The sequence below is a fragment of the Puccinia triticina genome, chromosome 14A (genome assembly GCF_026914185.1).
Source record: "Puccinia triticina chromosome 14A, complete sequence".
Taxonomy (NCBI): Eukaryota; Fungi; Basidiomycota; class Pucciniomycetes; order Pucciniales; family Pucciniaceae; genus Puccinia; species Puccinia triticina.
Genome location: NC_070571.1, coordinates 1772543 through 1796031, shown reverse-complemented (window position 1 = coordinate 1796031; position 23489 = coordinate 1772543). Strand labels below are relative to the sequence as shown.

General features: G+C 46.2%; 4 protein-coding genes across 4 annotated transcripts; 2 read left to right on the top strand and 2 right to left on the bottom strand.

Moving 5' to 3' along the window:
• Positions 1–6116: 6116 nt before the first annotated feature.
• PtA15_14A143 (uncharacterized protein) lies at positions 6117–7975 on the top strand (the record flags this gene model as incomplete). Its single annotated transcript, XM_053162829.1, has 10 exons — positions 6117–6208; positions 6285–6349; positions 6451–6590; positions 6688–6767; positions 6870–6943; positions 7030–7189; positions 7275–7356; positions 7431–7560; positions 7657–7789; positions 7873–7975. 10 exons carry the CDS (start codon positions 6117–6119, stop codon positions 7973–7975), a joined length of 1059 nt encoding a protein of 352 aa, XP_053026816.1.
• A 4433-nt stretch (positions 7976–12408) lies between these two features.
• Positions 12409–15530, bottom strand: PtA15_14A142 (uncharacterized protein; the record flags this gene model as incomplete). The annotated part of the gene is made up of 12 exons (XM_053162828.1): positions 12409–12522; positions 12634–12756; positions 12838–13122; positions 13213–13746; positions 13824–13946; positions 14026–14125; positions 14213–14363; positions 14456–14690; positions 14781–14847; positions 14947–15266; positions 15343–15410; positions 15485–15530. The coding sequence occupies 12 exons, from the start codon at positions 15528–15530 to the stop codon at positions 12409–12411; spliced, it is 2166 nt and encodes a 721-aa protein (XP_053026815.1).
• Positions 15531–15772: 242 nt separating this feature from the next.
• Positions 15773–17549, top strand: PtA15_14A141 (uncharacterized protein; the record flags this gene model as incomplete). The annotated part of the gene is made up of 9 exons (XM_053162827.1): positions 15773–15807; positions 15873–16013; positions 16102–16318; positions 16392–16469; positions 16552–16686; positions 16746–16814; positions 16873–17002; positions 17084–17291; positions 17351–17549. The coding sequence occupies 9 exons, from the start codon at positions 15773–15775 to the stop codon at positions 17547–17549; spliced, it is 1212 nt and encodes a 403-aa protein (XP_053026814.1).
• Positions 17550–21620: 4071 nt separating this feature from the next.
• Positions 21621–22771, bottom strand: PtA15_14A140 (uncharacterized protein; the record flags this gene model as incomplete). The annotated part of the gene is made up of 5 exons (XM_053162826.1): positions 21621–21893; positions 22068–22178; positions 22257–22557; positions 22642–22701; positions 22764–22771. 5 exons carry the CDS (start codon positions 22769–22771, stop codon positions 21621–21623), a joined length of 753 nt encoding a protein of 250 aa, XP_053026813.1.
• Positions 22772–23489: the final 718 nt, after the last annotated feature.

The following is a 23489-nucleotide window of genomic DNA, read 5'->3' as shown; positions in this document are numbered from 1 at the left end:
CCGGCTCTTCAGAGCTCTTCAGCCTTCAGGCATAAATGGGTCGACAGGCTTCGACGCCACATGTAAATGTGAATTCAGTACATAAATAAATATGTATTCTTCCGAGCTTGTCGAAGGCTGTCCATCTGGAGCAGTCCCGACTTTCCCAAACTTAAGAAGGAGGCCACCTTCCCGGCCGGCCGGCGCAATGCAAACTTATTTAAAAGTCCCTCCCTGTGCACCGCGAGCACCCTCCTGCTTTAGCGTCTCCTTGGAGAGGCTTGTTAAGCTCACCAAGGATATGAAGAGAATGCTAACATGGTCATCAGCCCAGCACATTCTTCTCTTGGCCCTTCAAGCTAGGGTTCCGATCCGGTGCCCCGGGTCCGGGTATCGCCTTCCCGAGATCCGTACCCGGCGTATCCGGCTTCGACGCCGGGTACCCGCCGGGTATGGCCGAAAATTGAGCTACTGAGGCTCTGATGTGTGATGGTGGGAATCTGTGCTTTCTGATCACCGCCACCAGCGAGAAATGGTCCCTAAACGCGCTGCAGAAGACCCCGAACCAATTGCCATTGATTTAGACTCCAAAAACAAACAGTCGACGCATGAGGATGGTGCTGAAACCAAAATTTCTTGCAGTACCGGCGTCCAGTGCTCCACCAGAAAGGGCATTTTAAGGCTAGTCGATAAATTCAAGACTAAAATCAAATGAAAGTTGAAACCCTCGAGTCCCTCATCTGCCGCAAAGACTGGCTTGCTGAGGCCATCATTGATCTTGATAACATCAAATTGCCAATATCTTAGTTTTTTCCGTCTTTCTTGTTGTTCCAATCCCCCCTCCTGGCAATATAAAACAAGTCCTTGAGATATTTTCCCTGCCCGAATCGCAACGGTGGGCCAGCTACGCTAACCGTAGCGTAGCGGAATTCCGCTAAATGTTAGCGTAGCGTTAGCAGAATTGCGCCTTCTCTGCGCTAACGGGGTGCGCAGCTAATTTAGCTGTTAGCGTAGCGCTAGCGCAGATGCGCGCAATTGCGCTAACGCTACGCACGCAGGGCGCAAAAGAGCGCGCGCTACGGTGCGCCACAGTGCTTCTAGCTGAAAAAAACCCTTTTTTTTTGCTAAAAGCGCTGTAGCGTAGTGTAGCGTAGTGTAGCGTAGCGTAGTGACTGTAGCGGCGCGTAGCGTAGTGACTGTAGCGGCGCGCTAACACAAACAAACAATTGGCGCGCTGTTAGCGCCGCTGAAAAGTAGCGCAGCGTAGCGGCGCTAACAGCGCGCTAACGCTACTCAAAATGGGTGGGTGCTTTTTGCCGCTACGCTAACGCTAAGTGGCCCTGTAGCATAGTGAAGCGTAGCGGCCCACCGTTGCGAATCGGAACCCTAATATACCATATTGTATCTTTAGCATATTTTTGCTGGCCGTGATGACAAGCAATTGGCGGAAACCTAAGCTGGTGGTTGATGACCCCTGGTAAGAGCATCCATCTCACTCAACTGACAGTTGCCATGCTGATGAGGAGAATACCCAGGCTAGAGCCATTCACTCAGACTATTGAAACCTGGTAAGTGACTTGTCTTGACTGTCTCTCCTTCCCTTATTACTACTGACTACCACTGTCAGCCCTTGGCTAGTCCAGACAGCGCCAAGGCTGACACTGCATGCGCCGCAGAAGAACTGTGTGCGCATAATGCCACCTCAGGCACAGCACGCACCAAGGACAATATGTGCGCAAGCAAGTGCAACTGAGTTAAGATTCAGTCATGTGTGAACTCCTGCCATTGGGTGTCATACTTGGCTGGGTAACGCCTACTAGTTCTCACTTGTTGTCAAGCTTGAGTGAGCACAATCCACGCAAGTGTTCCACGCGTGGATTGAGTTCAACCAAGAACGCCGTGGAGACCCAAATTTTACGTGCTGCCTTCATACAGTGACCCCGCCATGTAAGCATAAGGATGGTGGACAAAAATCCTATGCTTACATCGCGGTATGCTTCTTATTGAGGTAAAATCCCAGCAAAACCAAGAGAATGGTCGCGGGAAATCTACATTTATGCTATGCTTACATTGTGATTATGCTTATATTGTGAATGCTTACATGGCGGGGTCACTGTATGGGCTAGACCTGGGGCCTCCGCCCCACTAAAGGTCCGTTAGATCATTTTTAGAATACCACACCCGTCTACCTTGTTTGATACAAACGACCGGGGCTTTTACTTCTATTTTGCATATCAAACCTTTCCTATAAACTTTTCTCCTTTACTCCGCTCACCTCCCACCACTCCTCATCTTCCTTCAACTCCACTTCGACCGTACCAAACCCCAAACCCAACTCCTTCTCCTCAACAAGCTTCCTTCACTCGCTAACTTTGAAGGTAAGCTAGAGTTTACAAACCACTTTTAGGGTTCAGGTACAACTAAGCTCTACCAGCCCCTCCATTGGAGGTGCGGCTTTCTCCTCCCGCCCCACGGTTGAGTCAAGTGTGTTTTCCTATTTAGGAACTCACCTTTGGTTATTTTCTATTCAGGCATTGTCACTTTAGAGACGCACCCTGACATTTGGGGGCCTCATTGGGAAAATTTTTCCCAGACCCTACCAGTATCCAAATACTAACACTTGTCCTCTCATATTGTTAGTTTCTTTGACAGAAAGTCAGTTAAACCACTTTTTTTGTTGCATCGTTGACAGTCCGATACAGCTCATTGTCATTAGTAAGCTGCAGTCTTTGCTACAAAAAACTTATTGGAGTGACGCAGCAACTGATAGGTATCCTTGTAGTGTCTACTCGTCAGACATCTATTCTTAACTTTTTCCAGGCCAAAAGTAGCGGTAATCCAGCAGTTTCTAACCGCTCAAATAGAAGCGCCGCCCCTCCCAGAGTAACCAACAACCCAGCCCCAGCGGCTCCTGCCGGTAGCCAAGTTAATAACGGTGTTGGAGATCTTTTTGATTGGCTCTTTCACCCTACAGGTGTCACAGCTTGCAACAATACCCGTTCGGCTACTGCTCCAATCCAGTTGCGCAGCTCTACAAATTCAAGCGGCAGTTCCAACAAGAACTCTGCTCCCAGGTCTAACTCTGTGGTTTGGCGCCTTATAGACGACGTGCGTTCTAGGTCCTCTCCAGGAGCATCGTCGGCCGCTATCAAACGACATCTGGTTGGTGGTAGCCCCCGGATTGGCCTTGCTGTTTTAAACCAAGACAGGCCCAGATCTGATTCCGTTTTGAGCATAGACATAATCACTATAGGTGAAGGTCTGTCCATTCTCTTAAACTTTCTTCAGTATGATTCCACCAAAGAAACCTAGTAGTAAACCAGTTTCTTTTGCGTTGTCTACTAGGTCCTTGCAACCGGTCCTTGTTCCTCCAGGCAAATTTAAACGCGGAGGAAGTGCGCCAAAACTGGAGCCCAACAACCAAGCTGGTGTTTCAGACCCATCTCAGATACAAGCCAGTGTATCTGGAAGCCCTTGCCTATTTAGGAAATCACCTTTGGTTATTTTCTATTCAGGTGTTGTCACTTTAGAGACGCGCCCTGACAACCACTGCTGTGTATGAATCAGCATTCTACACCACCGGGTCACTTCCTGTGATTGGTATTAGTTGGTCCAACTTTACCTGATTGGAGAACATCGGACCAACCTATTGCATGATCAGGATTGGTTTATCCATCCAATCCACTATCTGCATGATTGGGGCATCCAAACACCCCGGCTTATATGTGCACAAAAAGTTAGTTCCTGACACCAATCTGGTTGGCGCAATGGTTAATCTGCTCCCTTACACCCTAGGACAGCGACAAGGTTGTGAGTTTGAATTGCACTTTTTGGCCATTTGTCCAGCAGCAGGCTGCACAGCTGCAATGTCACAATTGGGACATGGTTGGGTGAAGGTGGGGGACTCTGTTTTGCCAACTATGGTGTTCAAAATTGCATAAGATTTTTATACATAAAATCATAAACCACAATTTTGGCTGGGAGATGTCATTTTAAGTTTTATGCACGCTGACATCTCCCAGCCAAAATTGGCTTTATGATTTTATGTAAATAGTGACATATGCAATTTTGAACACCATAAACATTTGACCCACCATTCCCCTTTGGGGATGTTGTGGTTGCGGTGGACCCACATTGGTCATCAAGCCAGAGTGTTTGGTTAGCCCAACCATTGAAGCACACGTTGGGCCAATGTCCCAGTTTCCCGGTGGTGTAAGTTTAAAGAATGGCAGACAAAAATTGATGAGACCAAAGGTGGATTAGATCCATTCTCCAAAGGGTACAAGAAATTTGGATTGATTGCCCAAGCAGAAGGATCAATCCTCTACCGTGAATGGGCTCCAGGCGCTCAAAAAGCCAGCCTGATTGGCGACTTCAATAGCTTCAGGGCAGGGAAAAGCTACTTTGAGCAGAGGATTGAATAAATGAAATGCCTGTCCTCTGCTCCTCTGCTTTACAGATACGCGACCGGATACCCGGTATCTTGGGAGCCATCTTGTGACCCGACTTGACCTGGTATCTGGTCGGGTAGCACCGGATCTTCGGGGTCCGGATCGGAACCCTAATGAGACCAAAGGTGGATTAGATCCATTCTCCAAAGGGTACAAGAAATTTGGATTGATTGCCCAAGCAGACGGATCAATACTCTACCGTGAATGGGCTCCAGGCGCTCAAAACGCCAGCCTGATTGGCGACTTCAATAGCTTCAGGGCAGGGAAAAGCTACTTTGAGCAGAGGATTGAATAAATGAAATGCCTGTCCTCTGTTCCTCTGCTTTACAGATACGCGACTGGATAACCGGTATCTTGGGACCCATCTTGTGACCCGACTTGACCTGGTATCTGGTTGGGTAGCACCGGATCATTGGGGTCCGGATTGGAACCCTACTTCAAGCCTCTTCAAGCAGACAGGCAAGATGCCAGCAGAGGTGATGTCATACATACCCTAGCCAGCTTGAAGTTCTGTGCGATTGGAAGAGGACCCTGTAAACCCCCGAAGTAGGTGGGTAAATTGAATAATCTACCAACATGTCATCAAATTATCAATTATGTATATTTATGGTATTCAAAATTGCATATGTCACTATTTACATAAAATCATAAAGCCAATTTTGGCTGGGAGATGTCAGTGTGCATAAAACTTAAAATGACATCTCCCAGCCAAAATTGCAGTTTATGATTTTATGTAAAAAAATCTTATGCAATTTTGAATACCATAATTGTAGTGAGAGAAATTCAAATCCCGCTGACAGAGGCTTGGACAGGTGTTTTTTTCCTATCCAGCAAATGAAAAATCGACTCAAGTCTCACACTTTCCGGGGCTTGGACACGTCTTCTAGCAAAACAAATGAAAAATGAAATCCCGGCTCCCAAGGTTATCCCCGAAGGACGCATGGCCCAGTGGTAAGGCGCTCGCCTTCGACGTAGGATGAGTACTCCCATTGGGAGCGAGAGATCGTCGGTTCGACCCCGGCTGCGTTCATTTTTTCGTGTTGCGTCTTCGAGCGTGCTGAGCCAGTTCCCTCCGCTGGAACACACAGGAGCCATGCGAAAAGGGTTTTTTCTTTTCTTTTTTTTGATGCATAGTACTATAGCACACCTCGTAGTTTACACAGGATTGTAGTCTGGCTTCTTTTTTACACAAGCGGATCAATAGGCTACCTGCGCGGATAACCCAGCTTTTATGTGACTTCTGTTGTGACCGGAATCCTGGGTCTGCATTTCTCCTCCACGTCCACCTCTTGACACCCTTGTGCTCCAAAAGTGGAGTTTGCCCACCGCAACGGACAACAACTTCTTCGTGACAATTTGAACGTGGCATGCTGCTATTTAAATGGAAAAGTGATGGTGCCGTTAGCTTCCCAAAGTTTGGTGATCTCGTGGATCAGAGTGAAGTTTTATATTGGTGTCTCCAGCTGTCAGCCATTTGGAGGCCAGTCGTGCCAGTGGCAGTGGGGGAGCACTCAACCGAGGGACTCGTGAATTTAGCCCCTGCCCGGGCCAGCCCGGGCCCCGCACTCTGTTGGGGCAATCCTGATCTAACGCGTTCTTGCAAGTCTCATTCACAACCAAGTCACAAATTTCAACACACCGAATTCAAGGGTCAGTTTTTATCCACGGTCAACCTCAAACATCACCATGGACAAAGGAAAGGGAAAAGAAAAAGGAGAGCAGCCCGAGCTTGCGACGAACGATGCATCCAAGCCTGCTTCAAAGGAGCACCTGCCATGGTAAGCCCGAGGATCTCACCTGCTCCAGCTTGCATCGTTTACTAATTTTCTCGCATGGCCGATCGCTTTAATGTAGGGTAGAAAAGTACAGGCCGAGCACGTTGGACGATGTCGTGTCTCACCAAGACATAATCCAGACCAGTCCGTAGCATCCTCTCGACCCCCGTCCCGCAATTGATTTGAAGAACTTACAATCTCGCGTGTTGTCGTTGTTTGCATTGGTCCTCAATTGATTCACAAAGTTCAAAAGTTCATTTCCGCCAACCAACTACCCCACCTTTTATTTTATGGACCGCCTGGAACGGGGAAAACGTCGACGATCTTGGCCGTTGCCCGACAACTATTCTCGACTCCGATGAGTTTCAAAAATAACATCCTTGAAGTGAGCTGTACCTGGCATGAACATCGATCGAAATTCTCACGTTCTATATGACTGACTCCCAAGACTCTCCGACACGCTCTTTCGCGCTTGTGTTCAGTTAAACGCCAGTGATGACCGTGGGATCGATGTTGTGCGCGAACAGATCAAGAACTTTGCAAGTGCCCGAATGGTGTTCAGGTTTGATCTAATACTTGATCTGTTTGGTCACTTGGGTTAGAGTGAAATGAGATAGACACACTAATCAAAAATCTGATACTTGCTCACAATCGCGATTCTTAGCTCTGGGTTCAAGTTGATTATCCTTGACGAAGCAGACCAGATGACGCAAGCAGCCCAATCTGCCCTCCGTAGAGGTAGGATAGCCTTACCAACCCTTCTAGTCAATTGATCTATACCGCAAATTCACATTCACGGCTTCTTCCGCCCGTCTTCTGTCTAGTGATCGAACAATACACCAAAAATGTCAGATTCTGTATTATCTGCAACTATGTCAACCGGATCAATCCCGCCATCCAATCTAGATGCACCAGGTTCAGGTTCGGACCTCTCGATCATCCAGAAATCGAACGTAGGATTGCACACGTTGCTGACGCAGAGAGGTGAGATCAACACAAGAGGCAAACGATCCTTCCTATTCAGGGCAAGACGCTGTTGACCGGACCCTGATTCATTTAATATTGATAGTGTCAAGATCGCAGATGATGGACGCAAGGCTTTATTAAACCTCTGCAAGGGCGATATGCGCCGTGTCCTTAATGTCATGCAGGTTCGTGACGTCATTGCTTTTCTTCCTAACTCACTATCAGAAAATGGGACGGCTGATGTTGATCCGTCGAGAAGGCCTGCCATTCGGGATATGGCAAAGTCGACGAGGATGCAGTCTATGAATGTACTGGCAGTCCTCATCCCAAACAAATAGAGCAAATTGTTGAAAGCATGATGAATGATGAATTCCAAACCAGCTTTAAACGTACGTCCCGCATCTGTCGTCTTTCGATGTCCCTTTTTAGTATAATTTTGTTAGACTCATATTTCGATTTATGCTTTGTTCATTTATGTTGTTTAGGCATTCAAGACATCAAAATTAACTATGGTTTGGCTCTGCAAGATATCATTTCGGGTATATACGATTACCTGCGGACAATAGTCTTCGAGAAAAATGCGCAGATTTACATTCTTGACCAACTATCGCAGATCGAGTTGAGTTGCAACTCCATTTTGCTACACCAAAAGTGTGGTGTTCCCATAATTGCTAATCACGCGTCTTTGACATTATTTGCAGACATCGATTGTCAACCGGTGCGACTGAAAAGATCCAACTATCGAGCTTGTTGGGAAGTTTTAGAATCGCTGTTGAGATCACCTCGAAATCCCAAACTGCTTGAAATATGTTCGAGAGGTCATCTCCAGGATGTTGGTATTTTCCTTGTTGTGATCTGAAGTCTCAATTGAAATTACATTGTGAAGTCGTTGGTGAGGTAACCAGAAAGAACTGCTCCGGAACCCATGCCGCTGATGTCTGTTGTAACACGAGTCTGACCTGGCAAAAGCCGTCGTGTTGAGAGAGTTGGGATTCCTTGAAAGGTGATTAGCAACCTTTCTCCAACCTGTTTTTCATACACCACCCCAAAAAGGATGGCAATGAGTGCACATTGCCATGCTCTATCTAACATTGCTCTAACACAACTCTTATATGTATCTTACTTCCCTCAAAAACACCTCTTACTTTCCTGAAACAACCCTCTTACCTTCCTCAAACACCTGGCACCACCCCAAAAAGAAAGGCAATGTGTGCTTATGGCCATGCTCTAAAGCTTCTCTTACTTGGATAATTCCAGTGTAGAGCCAGGGTGCTCAGTAGTGATTTTGGACAATCATCCAAAGTCACTTCCAGGATGTATGTGCAATAGAGTAGGGAGGGATGGGATCAGTTAACCAAGTAAAAACATGTTTAAATCTCAGTTATATGATTGTATCACAAGGTTATACTTGGTGGTAAGACTGGGTAAGACCTATGTAATAGCAAAGTATTGATCATGGCAATGTATGCACATTGGCATCCTTTTTGGGGTGGTGATAACTACATTTTTTCCACCAAAAACAATGTCATCAAGGAAATTGTCCAACTTTTCCAAAAGAAGAATTGTGGGTGATTGACTGGAAGTCTGAATTCCTGTTTTTGAAAGAGTTGACTGACAGCTGGATTATATATACACCAGGAAAAATAAACTGTCACTAGACTACAAGGGGTATCAGCCTGAGTCCAATGAGCTACCCACCAGTTGCACAGTTGGCCACATGGACATCCCCCTGTAGGAAACAAAGGGGCCATTGTGGCCTAGTTGTGGTAGCACCAGATCTGGAAAAAAAGTGACAGCCATTGTTGCTTGATGTCACCTGATGTCTGGTGACAACTTAGGCCCCGTTTGGAGCCGATATAATTGCGCGATATAATCTGGAAACTTGTGACATCTGATCAAGTTTTGGCGGACCTGATCAGATGTCACATAGGATATCATGCAAAAAAACTCATATATTGCCTGGATTATATTCACCCCGGGCAAACCGGGGTCATGACAGGCATACAGGTTGCACAGTCCTGCATGTCACATAAAAATTCCCGCGCCCTGTGTCATGCATCATTTGCAGGACTGGCTTTCATGTATGTGAACTGTAGCTGACAAGTCTGTGAAAGCCTCTGCACAGTCACTGTGCATGTGACATGTTGGAGATGTGAGCTGCATGTCATGATCCGGACAGCTTGTCATGTATATGTGACAGGACCTGCATGACCTGACATGCATACAGAACCATGCAACCTGTGCAGCTCTCATGACCCCGATTTGCCCGGGGTGATTGGCTCCAAATGGGGCCTTAGTTTTCCTGGATATAGACATCATTTGCTTGAAGCTGGTTCATTTGCAAACTTACACCACCGGGCAACTGGGACATTGGCCCAAAGTGTGCTTCAATGGTTGGGCTAACCACACTCTGGCTTGGTGACCAACGTGGGTCCACTGCAACCACAACATCCTCAAAGGGGAATGGTGGGTCAAACATTGGCACAACGGAGTCCCCCACCTTCACCCAACCATGCCCCAATTGTGGCATTGCAGCTGTGCAGCCTGCTAACGGACAAAAGCACAAAAAGTGTGTCTTGAACCCACAACCTCTTTGCTGTCCTAGGTTAACAAGCAGATTAACCATTGCGCCAACCAGATTGGTTTCAGCTGCACACTTTTGTGTACATATTACCCAAATTTTAGCCAATTGGCTGAATTTTTGAGGTTGCACCCGAAGTCGGGGTGATTGGATGCCCCGATCATGCAGATCGTGGATTGACTGGATAAACCAACACCAATCACAGGAAGTGACCCGGTGGTGTAGCTAAGGCCAAAGGTGGGGGAGCAAAGTGCCTGCACCGGAGGGATTTGTGCAGTATTGGTAATTTAGGCCTGAGAGGAATGGCTAAAAACACCATTTCCAACAAATGTTGCCATAGCTCACTTACCTCCAAAGATTTCACCAAGATTTTTGGATATTATGAAAGCCCAGAATCTTGTCTAATTTTTGATGCTCTTAGATCATCACATTTCCTCATTCCTTGCTCACAATAACCCATTGAAGGTGGGGGGGTTGCAAGAGCCAAGCCTGAGGACCGTAAAACATCATTTTTAGTGCAAATCCACTTGCCTCAAGAAAAGAAATGACAGGTATCCAGGACTGATGTCCAGCCTTGCCAAACAACTTTGTGAAAACATACATTTGGTCCTGTTCACTCAAGATTCCAAAGTTTTGGTTACTACACACCTTCTATCTTGGGTTTGGGAAGGAGAAAAATGCACACAAAGGTGGCGGGAGATGGCCAGGCATCTGATGAGTCTAAGTTAAGGCTGTAACCCGGGGTTCGGATTGGGGCATGAGGCTCAGCCCGCACCCTGAACCCCGAATTTCCCAAAGTATGCCCCAAGCCCCGAGGCATACCAGCCATTTTTCATGATGTCCGATGGGCCCCTGGCCTGGCTGGCCTTCAGAAGGATTTGCCACTCAGTCAGCAACATCGGACAGTCTGTCATGCCGCCAAAGCGCAAGGAACCTGATCGCTCCCCACCTCCTGATCGAAATTCACGAAATTCCAAGTCGGCAAAAGTGGTTGAAATTGACAATGAAGAAGAACGCATAATCAATGTCTCCAATAGCGATGGCAAAGCTACCACCAGCAGTCAGATGTTGAAGAGAAGTTGGGTCTGGAACCACTTCATCGAGTCTTCCAAAAATGTCGTCATCTGTCAAGTCGTCCAGAAAACCGGGCGAATCTGTGGGGCTAAGTTGAAGAGAGATAAGACCCGAAATTCAAGCCGAGATATCTCGCTATTTGAATGAAGATCCTGAACCTGAAGGAATCAAGATACTCGACTACTGGCGTACACAACAAAAAACTTACCCCCAGTTGGCGTTGATGGCGCGACACTTCCTTGCTATTCCTGCGACAAGCTGCTCCTCCGAGCGCGTGTTTTCAAAAGGCCGACGTGTTGTTTCTTGGCAGCGATCTGCCTTGGTACCAAGCAGCATCAAGCAGCTTTTGTGCATCAAGGACTGGTATCAGGTCTTTGGTGGGCCCTTATAGCCACTTTTATCGCTCATCTTGTCTCCTTTTCACTCATATAAACACAAACTACATTGTACATAGACACCCAATGGCCAATACTCTGCATACACGACTACAAGCAGCCCAATAAAAACTTAAAAACCTCAATCATGTGCCATTTCCGCATGCTCCCCCCCCCCCTCCAGCATGTTCATCATGCCCCGGGGTTCGGGGCATGGCCAGAGTCCATCCCAAACCCTGGACCCCGGGGCATGGGTTTGGGTTACAGCCTTAGTCTAAGTGTAAATGTACAGGGTGATTACACCAAGACGGCACCATGCAGGGGCCTTAGCATAAAAAAGTAAGGATTATTGGCAATTCTCTCAGGCACAAGTCCCTCCCAGAGGGAGGCCTTTGGCCTCCCTTGGGAGGGACTTAGTTAAGTTTGGTTCATTTGGTACTTTGTGAGCCCATTGGCAAAACATTACTGCAGGACATACTCTATCAGTGGAATATAATAATTCAGTACTATATCTCTGAGCTTATCCAGCTTAGGTTTCCCTTCTGTTATCCTTTGGTAGACAGCCTTCTTGTGGGAGATGTTCATGAATAAGGGTGTTCAAAGTTGAAATCATAAAATTTCCAATGCATAAAATCATAAAATCATAAAACTTTCAAGTGATGATTTCATATGTACCATTCTAGAAATGTTGCTCTAATTTGAGTGCTTGGGTGCAACATATTTTTTCAGCTTAAAATTTTATGATTTAATGGTGTTATGGTTTTATGCAAGTCAACTTTGAACACCCTAAATGTTGTCCCAAATTTAGGTCTATTATAAGTAGTCCCATTAAGGTAAACTGAAAAGATTCTCGGCCAACTGTCAAGATGGGGGCCAAAAGGGTGCGCGGATAAAAAAAAGGCAAACACTTTGTCTTTCTACCAAGCATTGTCCAATAACGACTTCGTCTTTTTTCTCGATGGGCTAAATCAAGATCTGCATGCAAGACAAAGGAAAATGTACATACAACAACAGATGCAGCCCCGTAAACTATTCAGCTAAGGAATCCCAACATCGGTGTTGGCGTGAAAGACTTAAAGCATCCAGATCATAACAACACACAGTGGCAGACACAAAGAAAGCAAATCATTCGTGTCTAAATCGCTAGGATATCTTGTGAGAATGGTAGCAGAATACAAGCGGGGCTTCTATGTGAGTTGGTGGGCGGATTAGCGGACGTCTAAGGCGCTGATTCCATTATTACTAGTACCCATCAAGTTCCCAAACGTTTTCCTCATTTGGTCCCATTCGTTTTCTTTGGGTAAAGCAAGCTCACCGATATCCTGAAGACAGGTAGCCACAAAGAAAGCAAAAACACGCATAGCTTTAGCGAGCATCCAAGACCTCTTCTTGAAAAGTGCCATTGGAGTGAGAAGAGAGCACACGCGACTTACATAAACATAAACTCGACCATCAATGCTACCCATTGATACCTTCTTACCCTCTCGTTTGTCCCATGCAAGTTTATTCAATCCTCTAGGTTGGGAAGGATTTGTGTAGATTGAAACAGTCGGGACCTAAGAAAAATAAATAAAATGAAGGCGATGTTAAAAACGAGAGAATACAAATGAGGGATAAATAAGATAAGCTTGGCCTACTTCAGTATCTGAATTCAAGTTCCACAAGTTGAACTTCCCCGAGCCATCCACAGTTCCGAACATAGCGGGGTGACAGGGGTGCCACTTGACGTCGAAGATATAATCATCAGCCTCTTCAAACGAGTATATCGGAGCGATAATTGTGGCCCGGGGAGCGGTTGAATTAGGTTTTGCACTGGAAGTTGTGTTGCTGATACGTGGCTGGCGACTCGCCGGGACAGGCTCAGCTGGCTGGTCGGCTTTCTTATCGTTTCCTTTGGGTCTCCATAGTTTGACCGTCCAGTCCTGGAAAAAAGCAATCAACACTAATCAAAATCCATCTGCCTTGAGCCCTTGATGATCAAAATTAATTTAGGCAGAGGAAGATTTTCATACCACTCCGCAAGTTAGAAACAGGTCGCTGAAATCCACCGGGCCACTCAGCGGGTGAAAATCGATCCCCAGAACGGGTCCCGAATGGCCTTTGTAAACCAAGCTCTGAATCAATCCCGATTTCATCCCAGCGCGATCGAACCGGTTGGTTTCATACACGTTCCCCTCCTCGGTTCCGAACCAAATCGTGTTGATTTCATTTTCCGGAAGACTAAAACAGGTAGGACTCATCTCATCCGTCCGATGGTGAGTAGGATTCAAGACTTCGATGAGGTCTTGGGGTTGAGCCAACATATCCAAGGCCCACGAGCAAATCGTACCGTCAGTGGAAACTGAGATCAAGTTGTGCGAGTTCTGAGTGCCGATGATTGACGTTGAGTAAACCGGATGAGTGTGACCAGAAGAAGATAGTGGAGTCTTCAAGACTGGTAACTGTTTGCGATGCCGGATATCCCAAATCAAGATCTGACCGGAGTAAGTACCACCTATAACCAGGTTAGGATGAAATGGCGAGAACGTGGCAGAAAGGACATCGGACTATCCAAACAGAATGTCAAAATTCCGTGTTAGTTCATTTGAAGTGGAGATCATTGAAAGTTGATTTCTGGCTTTACCTGAGAATGAAATGTGTACTCCGGACGGTCAAGGAGATGCAAGTTCCAAACACATACAAGACCATCGGGTTCATTGATCCCACTCGGATTTTTGTTATATGAAGCCAAACTGAGTTCCGGGTTCTGTCCATCGGAGGAGAAAAATCAGCCTCTCGAATGCGTTTTTCTTCTTCTTCTTGGCTTAGAATAGAAGTGGGCCGACTTTTGTGGACCAATCTAAATCGGTCACGCTACGATTTTTCAAAAGTTTTTCTTCATAAAACTCGCAACTCCGCTTGACACGTTTGCCTTCACGATCATCCCTGAATTTGGGGTCAGATAAAAAGTAGAAAAGATTGAGCTCAGCGGACACTCTGTAAGCAGAACAAATGAGAGAGAAGATGGCCAACATTCCATCTTCATCCCCGAAATTCACAGAATAGTCTTTTAGATAATCGTAGCCATCAGATAGTGCACGTTGTATGATCTTGGAGGACGATTCCAGAAAGTCGTTGAACTCTGCATCCGAGTAAATTGTGGCTAGCGTCCTTGGATCCAAACCTAAAATCACAAGTTTAAAATGAATCTTCTCTGAGCACTTGCAGTAATGGAGAGCGAGTACGAAAAAAACAGTGAAGCAATGGAAGAAAAACCTCTTAACCTGTCCTCTTCCATCTCCTTCTCTATCCGACGTTGTTCGTCCTTAATTTCCTGTTCCAATTTTTTTCGTTCAACTTCGAGTTCTTTGATGAGTTTAAGCCTCAGTTCATCTTCGTTGGGATTTGTGATCGATTGATTTCCATCGCCATTGGACACGGTCGATCCTGAGGGGCCCGGGCCGACCGAGATCGAGTGGGTTTGGACGGATTTATTGTATAAAAGTCGTGGCTGCAGTCAAATTGCAAGAGCGATCGAGGATCAGGTCATTGGTGTTTGAGGCGTAGATGATTTGTGGGTGCTCGATAGGTATCAGCTAACTTTTGGGGCAATCTCGTACAAGTCTTGGGATGAATTGGTAAAGCTTGGTAATGCTGAGAGAGGAGATCTATTGTTGATCACAAAGAAAAAAAAAGGTCGTGAAAAAGTCAGTAGTCGAGATGGAGAACACTACAGGTGAAGGGAACGAGGTTTGAACTGGACGTACGCGCCTGTGACACTTCCGGTATCTTGAGGTTCAGATGGTGGGACCAGTTGAGACGGGAGATTGTCGATATCTGAGGAGGTGATCTGACCACCGGAATGACTTCCTTGACTCGATCGTCGTCCAAAACTGAACCGTCCACCACTTGTAGATTTTCCTGCGGTGTTGGCGCTCGTGGCAGCATATGGTGTATTGGGAGCTGGCGAGCCAACGCCTGATGAAGCTGATGCAGGTCCTCCAGCGGGGCTCAATAGATCGGATACCAGAGAGTCGATTTCAGCCCGGGTGGGCCGCGGATTCTGGACGCCAGTGTTGATGGGTGTCTACAAATATCACAAGTATAGATTAGCCGGCACCGGTGGATTGAGGTTGCCCATGAAAGTTGTCGATCTGGCCTACGGTGGATCCTGCACCACGTTCCTCCTGTAACCTGGTTCTTCGCTCCTCTCTCGCCTTTCGCAGTTCCGCTGAAACATCAAGGGGTTTGGTCAGGAAAACAAAATAAGAAAAAAAAGGCGAGAGGGAGCAGCAGCGGACACACCAAGTTTGGCTCGCTTGTCCTCGATATCCTGTCTTCGTCTGTCCATGATGCGTGATGGCTTTTCTTGTCCAGCTGACCTGTTTGTGAGGATCTGTGGGGAAGCTGTCACTGATCTGTGAGAGGTAGCTGTGAACCCTCTGTGATATCGCTACTCCCCCCGTCGTCTGCTCCACAGCAATCGTCCCCCCTTCAACGCTGCCACACCTACAATCTACTCACTGACCTCGTTGACTTGCCACGCACTTTAGGTCCTCCCCAACCAAACGAACTCACAATCTTCCACCGAGCATGTCCACTCAGAGCTCCTGGCCACCATCCCTGAAGTCAGTGGAGAACTCCCACGGTCAACAATGCTGCTGACCCCTTGACTGATTCCCTTTCAAAACAGGGAGTTTGTCAATCAAACCTTTTCCCGCTGTAATGATTCAAACCGAACAGATGTCGAGGCCGAACTGAAATCCCTAATCTTTGAAGCTTATAAAAGCGGTAAACTGTGGACTATCAACTGGGCTGACGTTCAACTCCAAACGTAAGGCTTAAGTTCCCCTCGGGATGCATCAGAGCCAGCAGGGAGACTGAATGTTTACCGGCTGAACCATCCTTTCCGTCTCGCACAGACTCTTACCGATAACTAAACGCAAACAAAACCCGTTGACCTTTACTGCTGCCTGCCCCGTCATCAATGTAGATGATGAAGACGACCGCAGACAGAAAAGGTTGCGTCGGTTTGACAGAATCCCAGCAGCTACCTCGGCCGTTCATGGCCTACACATTACGATCTATGATGATGGGGATACCAATGGTTTTCCTCACATGTCTGCTGATTATCAAAAGGTGCTTCTTCCTTGTCAACCTCTAAGCCTCAGATACGAACCCATCTGACCGTTGACCGCCTTATGACCCTCAGAACATCCCTGATTGGGATCATCACACCATTGTTGGCTGTTCCCAAAAACTCGAAAAGCCTTACTTGCGACTCACTTCTGTGGGTATCCACCCTCCCCAAGAAGTTTTGAGTTGATTTGCCCGTCATAAAGGGGCTGAAGTTACTGGTTGAATCTTTCCAGGAGCCTAATCCGGCGGATGTCAGGCCGTTAGACGTTTGTAAAAAAACCTTGGATCATCTGAAATCCAAGTGGCGCTCCGAGAGTAACTATAATTGGATTTGTGACCAATTCAAAAGCCTTCGACAAGATTTAACTGTAGGTTATTATCCTTCAGCCGCGGGTAGTTCAACTTGCTTACCGTTTAATCTGCGTAGGTTCAACGAATTAAAAATAAGTTCACCGTAACGGTTTACGAAACTCATGCTCGCATCGCTCTAGAAAAAGTCAGTCTTGGTGCCAGCAGAATTTGTTTCAACTCCGCTAACCCAATTCATATCCTAGGGTGATCTTGGCGAATTCAATCAATGTACCAGTCAGTTGCGCCCACTGTATAAACTGGGCTTGGAAGGCCATCAAGATGAGTTTTTGGCGTACCACATCCTGTATCTTATTTACTCACGTAACCACAGCGGTTAGTGCCCTCCCCTCATTCGCTCAATTTGGATTCTTGCTAATTGGGAACTCATTGGGCTTTTATTCTCCAATTTCAAAGAATTGAACGAGCTTTTGTCAAGTATTCCAGATTCTCTCAAGCAGGCCACATGTGTCCAGCATGCACTTAAAGTGCGTTTTGCCGTTTCAACTGCCAATTACCGGAGATTTTTCAAGCTATTCTGCGAGGCTCCTATGATGGCTGGATACTTGATGGACAGGTTTATTGAGCGCGAGCGCATTAGAGCCTTAGCGATCATGGCACGGGGGTGAGCTCGATAGCTACTTGTGTCATCCCATTGCAAGAGTTACTGACGGCTTCTTGCAGGCTCCGCTCTATTCCAATCTCGTATCTGACCAAGCAATTGGCTTTCGATTCCGAAGAGGAGTGTTGCGACTTCCTGAGATCCCATCACGCGCATTATTTCGAAAAGAATTCGAGACTGTGGGATCCTAAACCAGCCAAAGATGCTCTACAGCAAGCTGCGCTAAAGACGCGGAAGGTAGACATCAAAGGACAAATTTAACTTTCTTTTTCTCTCCGCCGACTCGTCGGGGGTCATCGTCGTAACCGATGGAATGACCATCACGAGCCCACGTTCTTGACAGTCTCACCCTCCGCCCATTGACCAGTAATCTCGCTCTCGCAAGTATTTTGTCTCAATCTTACCTATAGTCGTCTACGTCCCGGTTTCGGTACCTAAACAGCTATCATGGGAAGAACCTTTTTTCATTCAGCCTCTAATCCTTATCTCGTGTGGACACTCCAGAGCCCTTTCATTCAGCCTTATTTTGCACGAATGATTGGACTCTCTCGACCGCAGCAATCTCTCTCGATACCTCTTGTCTCGGGGGCAACTTGTCGCCCTCTCTGTATCTCTCCCTCAGTCGAAGTTGCGCAGCTTACATCGGTAAATCGTTTTCTCGGCGTGGTTCTGATGATCCAAATATTCCTGCAAGTTCATGATCTCACCCGACACAACTGGCTCGAAAACAAAAACATCATTCTTAGCGATCTGCAACCTCATTGCGAAGACACTCAAATCCTCAATGCACTCACACCACCTATTTCAGAAGTATTTCAACCCAGTTTTTTTGTATTCCTTTTACTTATACGTCCTTGACCCCGTCGTCCTACTGATCATCTTTTTAACTCAACCATACACCAAGCGATGCATTGGCCAATATTCCCGACCGACCCTGGCCAAGCTCTCTCGACGTGATGGCACCTGAAGTCTTTCACCACCATCCCGAGCAAATCGCGGTTGTTCGTCTTGGTTCCTCAACGTTTGGCAGCCCTCTTCAACATTGTGGATCGAACTGGTCGCTCCCGTCACCCAGGATCTCCAAAAAATGATAAAAGTTGCTCGACGCGTCCATATATCCTTGACTTTTTTCAGCCGGCCAATCATAATTTTTGTCGTATTTGTTTGTCCTCAAAGTATTCTTACTATCTCCCATTAATTCTTTTTGGTTTTTGTTCAGCTTTTTGATCTTACCCCTTTCAATGTATACATTAAACTTACCTTTTTTTTCTCTTTTGTGACACTCATCTCTTGTTTGCTTTTAGCTATTTGCAAAAAAAGAAAAATGGTAACAAGTTTTTGCTAACAAAACAAAATCATTGGAAAAGTGTACATAGAGAGTTGAGTGTTGCTGCAAAATCTCATCAGTGGATTAGGGGCTATCAAATATGAGAAATCCACAATTAGAAACCAGTCAATTAGCCAAGATTGAAACTTGGCACCAGTGGATCCATGGGCTTTTTCAAACCTGTCAATTACATAATAGTGGATTTGGTCATATTTGATACCCCCTATTGAGGTCAAGCTTAACAAAGCCTCACTGTAAGAGCCCCAAAGGGGCAAGCAACCCTGCAGGGTCTCTGTCTCACAGAGAGGCTTACTTGGAAAAATCTGTATCTGGCCTGAGAGCCCCAGGAATATCTATCCGCCTGTATCAGGATTTTTTCACATTTTCCTTATTAAAAAATTAACTGTTAGTCTGTTGCAATTGCCCCTGGGGTCTTAAGAAGTGCTTGGTAGTGTGCTTCTTTTGATCCAACTTGGGCCTTGTAGCTTCCAATATGAGGCCTGATCCTCCAGTTTAAAGCTTTCATTCACCAAGAAACGTAAACCACATAGAGGGAGGGAGATGTATCATTAAGTCCATACAGCTGCCTGTACAAGGAGACCAGAACCTGTATTAAGGATCACCAAGTGAATCCGGGTACCCGTGGCAGGTGCGGATACCTGTTGAAACTTGCGCCAATTCGGGCCGTCTGCGCAACTGTGCCGCAACCTCTCAACGGCCAGTCAAACTCAATCTCACTGCGAGAAACCTAACCGGCTCTTTGTGCACTTGGTCCAGACTTACATCCACCCCCAATCAAATCTGATTCCTAATTGACTCAATGATCTCTCCCAACTCTCAAGCCTCAGACTCAAGATCCTCAATCCAATTCTGCTCACCGGCTCACTCAACAGTGCTCCCTTGTTCCTTGCTGACTTCAATCAAAGGTGCTCATCTCCTCAAGTAATTCACTTGGTGAGAAGGGCACAGAAGCATTTTGGATCATCAACAACTCATCACTAATCTTGTCTTTTTCACTCAGCTTCCCTTCTTCCGCTATTTGCGCTATCACTCAACACCTCATCCAGATTCACTGCTTTCTCCCCACACCACATCAAGGGTATGCAGGTAAGATAGCTGTCTCTGTAGTGAACAGGGACTCTAATAGTACAAGCCAGGAATGCTACCTGATTGACAACTCTGGAGGTAGCTAGTTCTGGTGGTACGCTCTGGTTTACCTCCACACGTTTGAGACACTGATACTCTTGGTTAAAGCATCTTAGGGTACACAGAGAGTCCACAAAGGAGTTCATACAGTAAGGAGACTCGTTGAGTGGATATGTAGAGGGGTCCAACATACGGGTTTCAATTTGGTCTGATAGTTTCATGTTTGCGGTGCTCATGCAATTTACTGCTGCGCTTCTGTGCATCATGACTGGCCATCTCTACTCTGGATGACCAGTTTGTGGTCATCAAGAGGTTGTGAGGGTGAAGTCCTCTGGCTGGCCAGTCAAACAGCCTGTCATCCAGATTTTGGACCCTCCTTGATGACCAGTTATTGAGAGGGTGAAGTACTCTGGATGACCATTTCAAATGGACATCCAGAGTTTGTGTAGTCTATATATATGACACTGGTCTGCTTTGGATTTCCTGTTATGAATGGACTTGAAATGGATTCTGAAGTGGATGCACCAAACAGACATTTCATAAATCTGATGAGTTTTTAATTGGCTGTATGACAGTTGGATTTCACATTGGGTGTTACATATTTTGTTTTCCAGAAGCTTGTTGAACACTTTCAAAAAAAATGCTTTGGTAGATCCTTGCAGATCCCATATCTATCATTTTTAATCCACATTTAGTCTTGACAGGTTTCAGATGAGGCCCAAGGCTAAATCTTGTCCCTGAGCCATCATCCTCTAGATGATGGACAGGGAATAGAATTCTGCAAAGACAAAGCTCATATTTGGAACCAGAGAGGTGTTTCCACCCTTCCTGCAACTGATTGTGTTGATAGGCTGCTGCTCTCTGCCCAAGTGGTGGGACCAACCAATGTTACACAAGCTACAGTGAAATGAGGGCTGTGGAATATTGAAACCCAAAGTCTATCTGGAAACTGAAAATCAATCCATACAACAAAACAGAACACTGAAAAAAAACTTGAGAAACTGCTGCCAGTTGACATGCAATATTACAAAGGCACCTTTGTAGGAAGAAAAATGAAATGGTTGAAGCTTCTTGGAAAACATAATATATTATCATCCAATTTATCATATCACACCAGGTGTCCAAATGGGACCTTAGATTTAGGAGAGATGTACATCCAGTGCCCTACCAGATTTTTTTGGCTGCTCTATGGTTTACCCCCTTTACCCCCAGACACAAACAATTGGTAGGGACCTGTACATAATCTAAACCACATACAAGAAAACTCCAGACAGATTTATATCTCCTTCAACTTATGTATGTATTCTATATGTGTTCATATGTTCATATATGTCTGCACAAACAAAAACTTGAAGAAATAAAAGACCAGTTGAAGAAACAGTCCAAGACATTCTTTTGGTCTTTTGTATTATGTAATGTTATTTTCTTGAGCAGGGATGGGGAGTGGAGTATGTAGTATGTGATGATCATATGTGTATACGTATTTATGTATATCTGGATCTAGAACAAACAGCTGAACCAAAAAAAAAAGGGGGGGGGGGGGGGGGACGAGCAGAGAATACAAGCACACGCACACACACACATATATATAGATATACGCACTTGACATGCCAGACTACAAACATAGAAAATGAGATGTTTTTTCGGATGGGTGGATGGATAGATGGGGGAAAGTGAGTGAGGTAGTTTTGAAAACAACAAACCAAAAAAAGGGAGACGACGGGGGGGGAATTTTTTTGTGTGGATGTCAACATTAAGTGTATTATCATCATAAGTATAACAGGATGTTAGGAGGGGAGTCGAAGAAACTCTAAGGAATGAAGAGAAGAACAGCCAAGGGTGGGGAGGGGGGAAAGGGGTTAGCGTTTAGGATTGCGCAAGAGACAGAGATGGAAGACGAGGTCGATGATGGATTCGTTGAGTTCGAGGAGGGTTTTGCCGTCTTCGACCATGTTGAAGATGCACTGATTGCCGTTGAGTTTGAGCCTGAGTTTGCGCGCCTCATGGTCCTCGAACTTCTGGTTGAATTTCTTGGTCTTGAATCTGAGCTGGCCGAGCTTGTACTTGAGCACGATCTGTTTCCTGAAGCCGAGCTTCGAGCGGTCATGGCTCTGGGGCTGCGGCTGGGGGTCCTGGGCGTGGTCCTCATGGGCCCTGGGGTTGTTGTTTGTAGAATGAGTGTTGTTGTTGTTGTTGCTGTTGCTGTTGTTGCTGTTATTGATCGATTGAACGATCGTTGTTGTTGTTGTTGTTGTTGTTGTTGCAGTTGCGGTGGGTAGTGGGCCGGCTGTTCTGGTGGTTGAGACTGTTGCGGAGTAGTTGGGCATCGAGGGCTCATCGTCTATCCTTAGATGGGATGGTCCGGCGGTGATGATCTCAACAAAGGCCTCGTTGAGGCTGATTGGGCTTGGAGTGATCTGTGTCGATGGTTCTTCCTCTTCGATTGATTCGGACGTGGTGGTGGTGGTGGTGGTGATGTTTGTTGTTTCCTCGACAACGATGACTTGCTGCTGTCGATGTTGTTGGAGAAGGTGATGGGCAGGGCGCTCGTGAGGGATGCGAAAGTAGTTGTCCATCTGACTCATGAAGCTCTGGAGTTCTAGTGCCAGCCTGATTGAGGTGCGCGTGAACGATCGGTCGTGTGCTTTCAGCTTGTCCCACTTGATCAGACATCGATGTAAGGTCGAGCTGTTGGCTTGGAATCGGGTCATCGTTTGGTCATGTTTGGATAGTGTGTCGAGGAGATGATTGAAGGTCAAGATCTGATCAACCTGTCGCGAAGTAGCTTTTTCCAATCTGGAGAATGAACAAACGTTGCGAGCAAAACATGAGAAAAGTTCCCCCCGCAGAGAGAGAGAGGAGAGATGGAGATGGACTGACTTGGTTTGAGTGCGTTCAACGAGCTTCTGCTTCCTTTTCGACTTGCGAAGGTCGATTTGCCTGTGAGGAAATACATAGAGATTAGCTATATCCTCGGAAGAAGAGCGGGAGGGTTTGCATACCTCCACATGAAGGAAAGTATGTTATGGAGTTGGTCCAGGGTGATGGGATTGGTTTGGAGGCTGGAAGACCGAGTGTGGGGAGGAGGAGGGTTGGAGTACAAGTTGTTTTGAGGGGGGCGTGTATCAAGAGACGGTCGTAGTGAAGGTGAGCGTGGGAGAGAAAGAAAGGAAAGGAGAGGGAAGGGCGGCTGGAAGGAACGAGTGGCCCGGGGGAGTGTACTGTTGGCTGAAACACTTGGCAGAAAAAGAAAGTTCTACACCACATACAACATATGAACATCCGTAATACAGCAACAAGCAGTGTTTGTAAAGATGTACCGCTGGGGCTATGTGCCTCCCAGACGGAGGCCAAGAAACGCATGAGGATGAGGAGAATCAACTTCCCCTCAAGAGTATGGACAACAAAAATAATTGCTGAAGCTCCAAATCAGAAGACTGCAAGCTCTCCGGAAAATTTGAACAAACCTATCCAACAGGAGGACTGTAATTTACAACTACATACATACATATATGGTACACAAGTCTTGGCCAGTGGTTTCCAGACTTTTGAGACTCTTCTCCTTATACTTTTTGAAATAATTTTTAAGTTGGGTGAAGAGTGCTCAGTTTTTATTGAGCACAGACAGTTGGATGGTAGCTGAGCTTGGGAGGGGTGAAGAAAGCTGAGAAAACTACAGCTTGAATACTGTTTAGCAAACCAAAGTGAGGGAGTGCAACCTGAAAAAT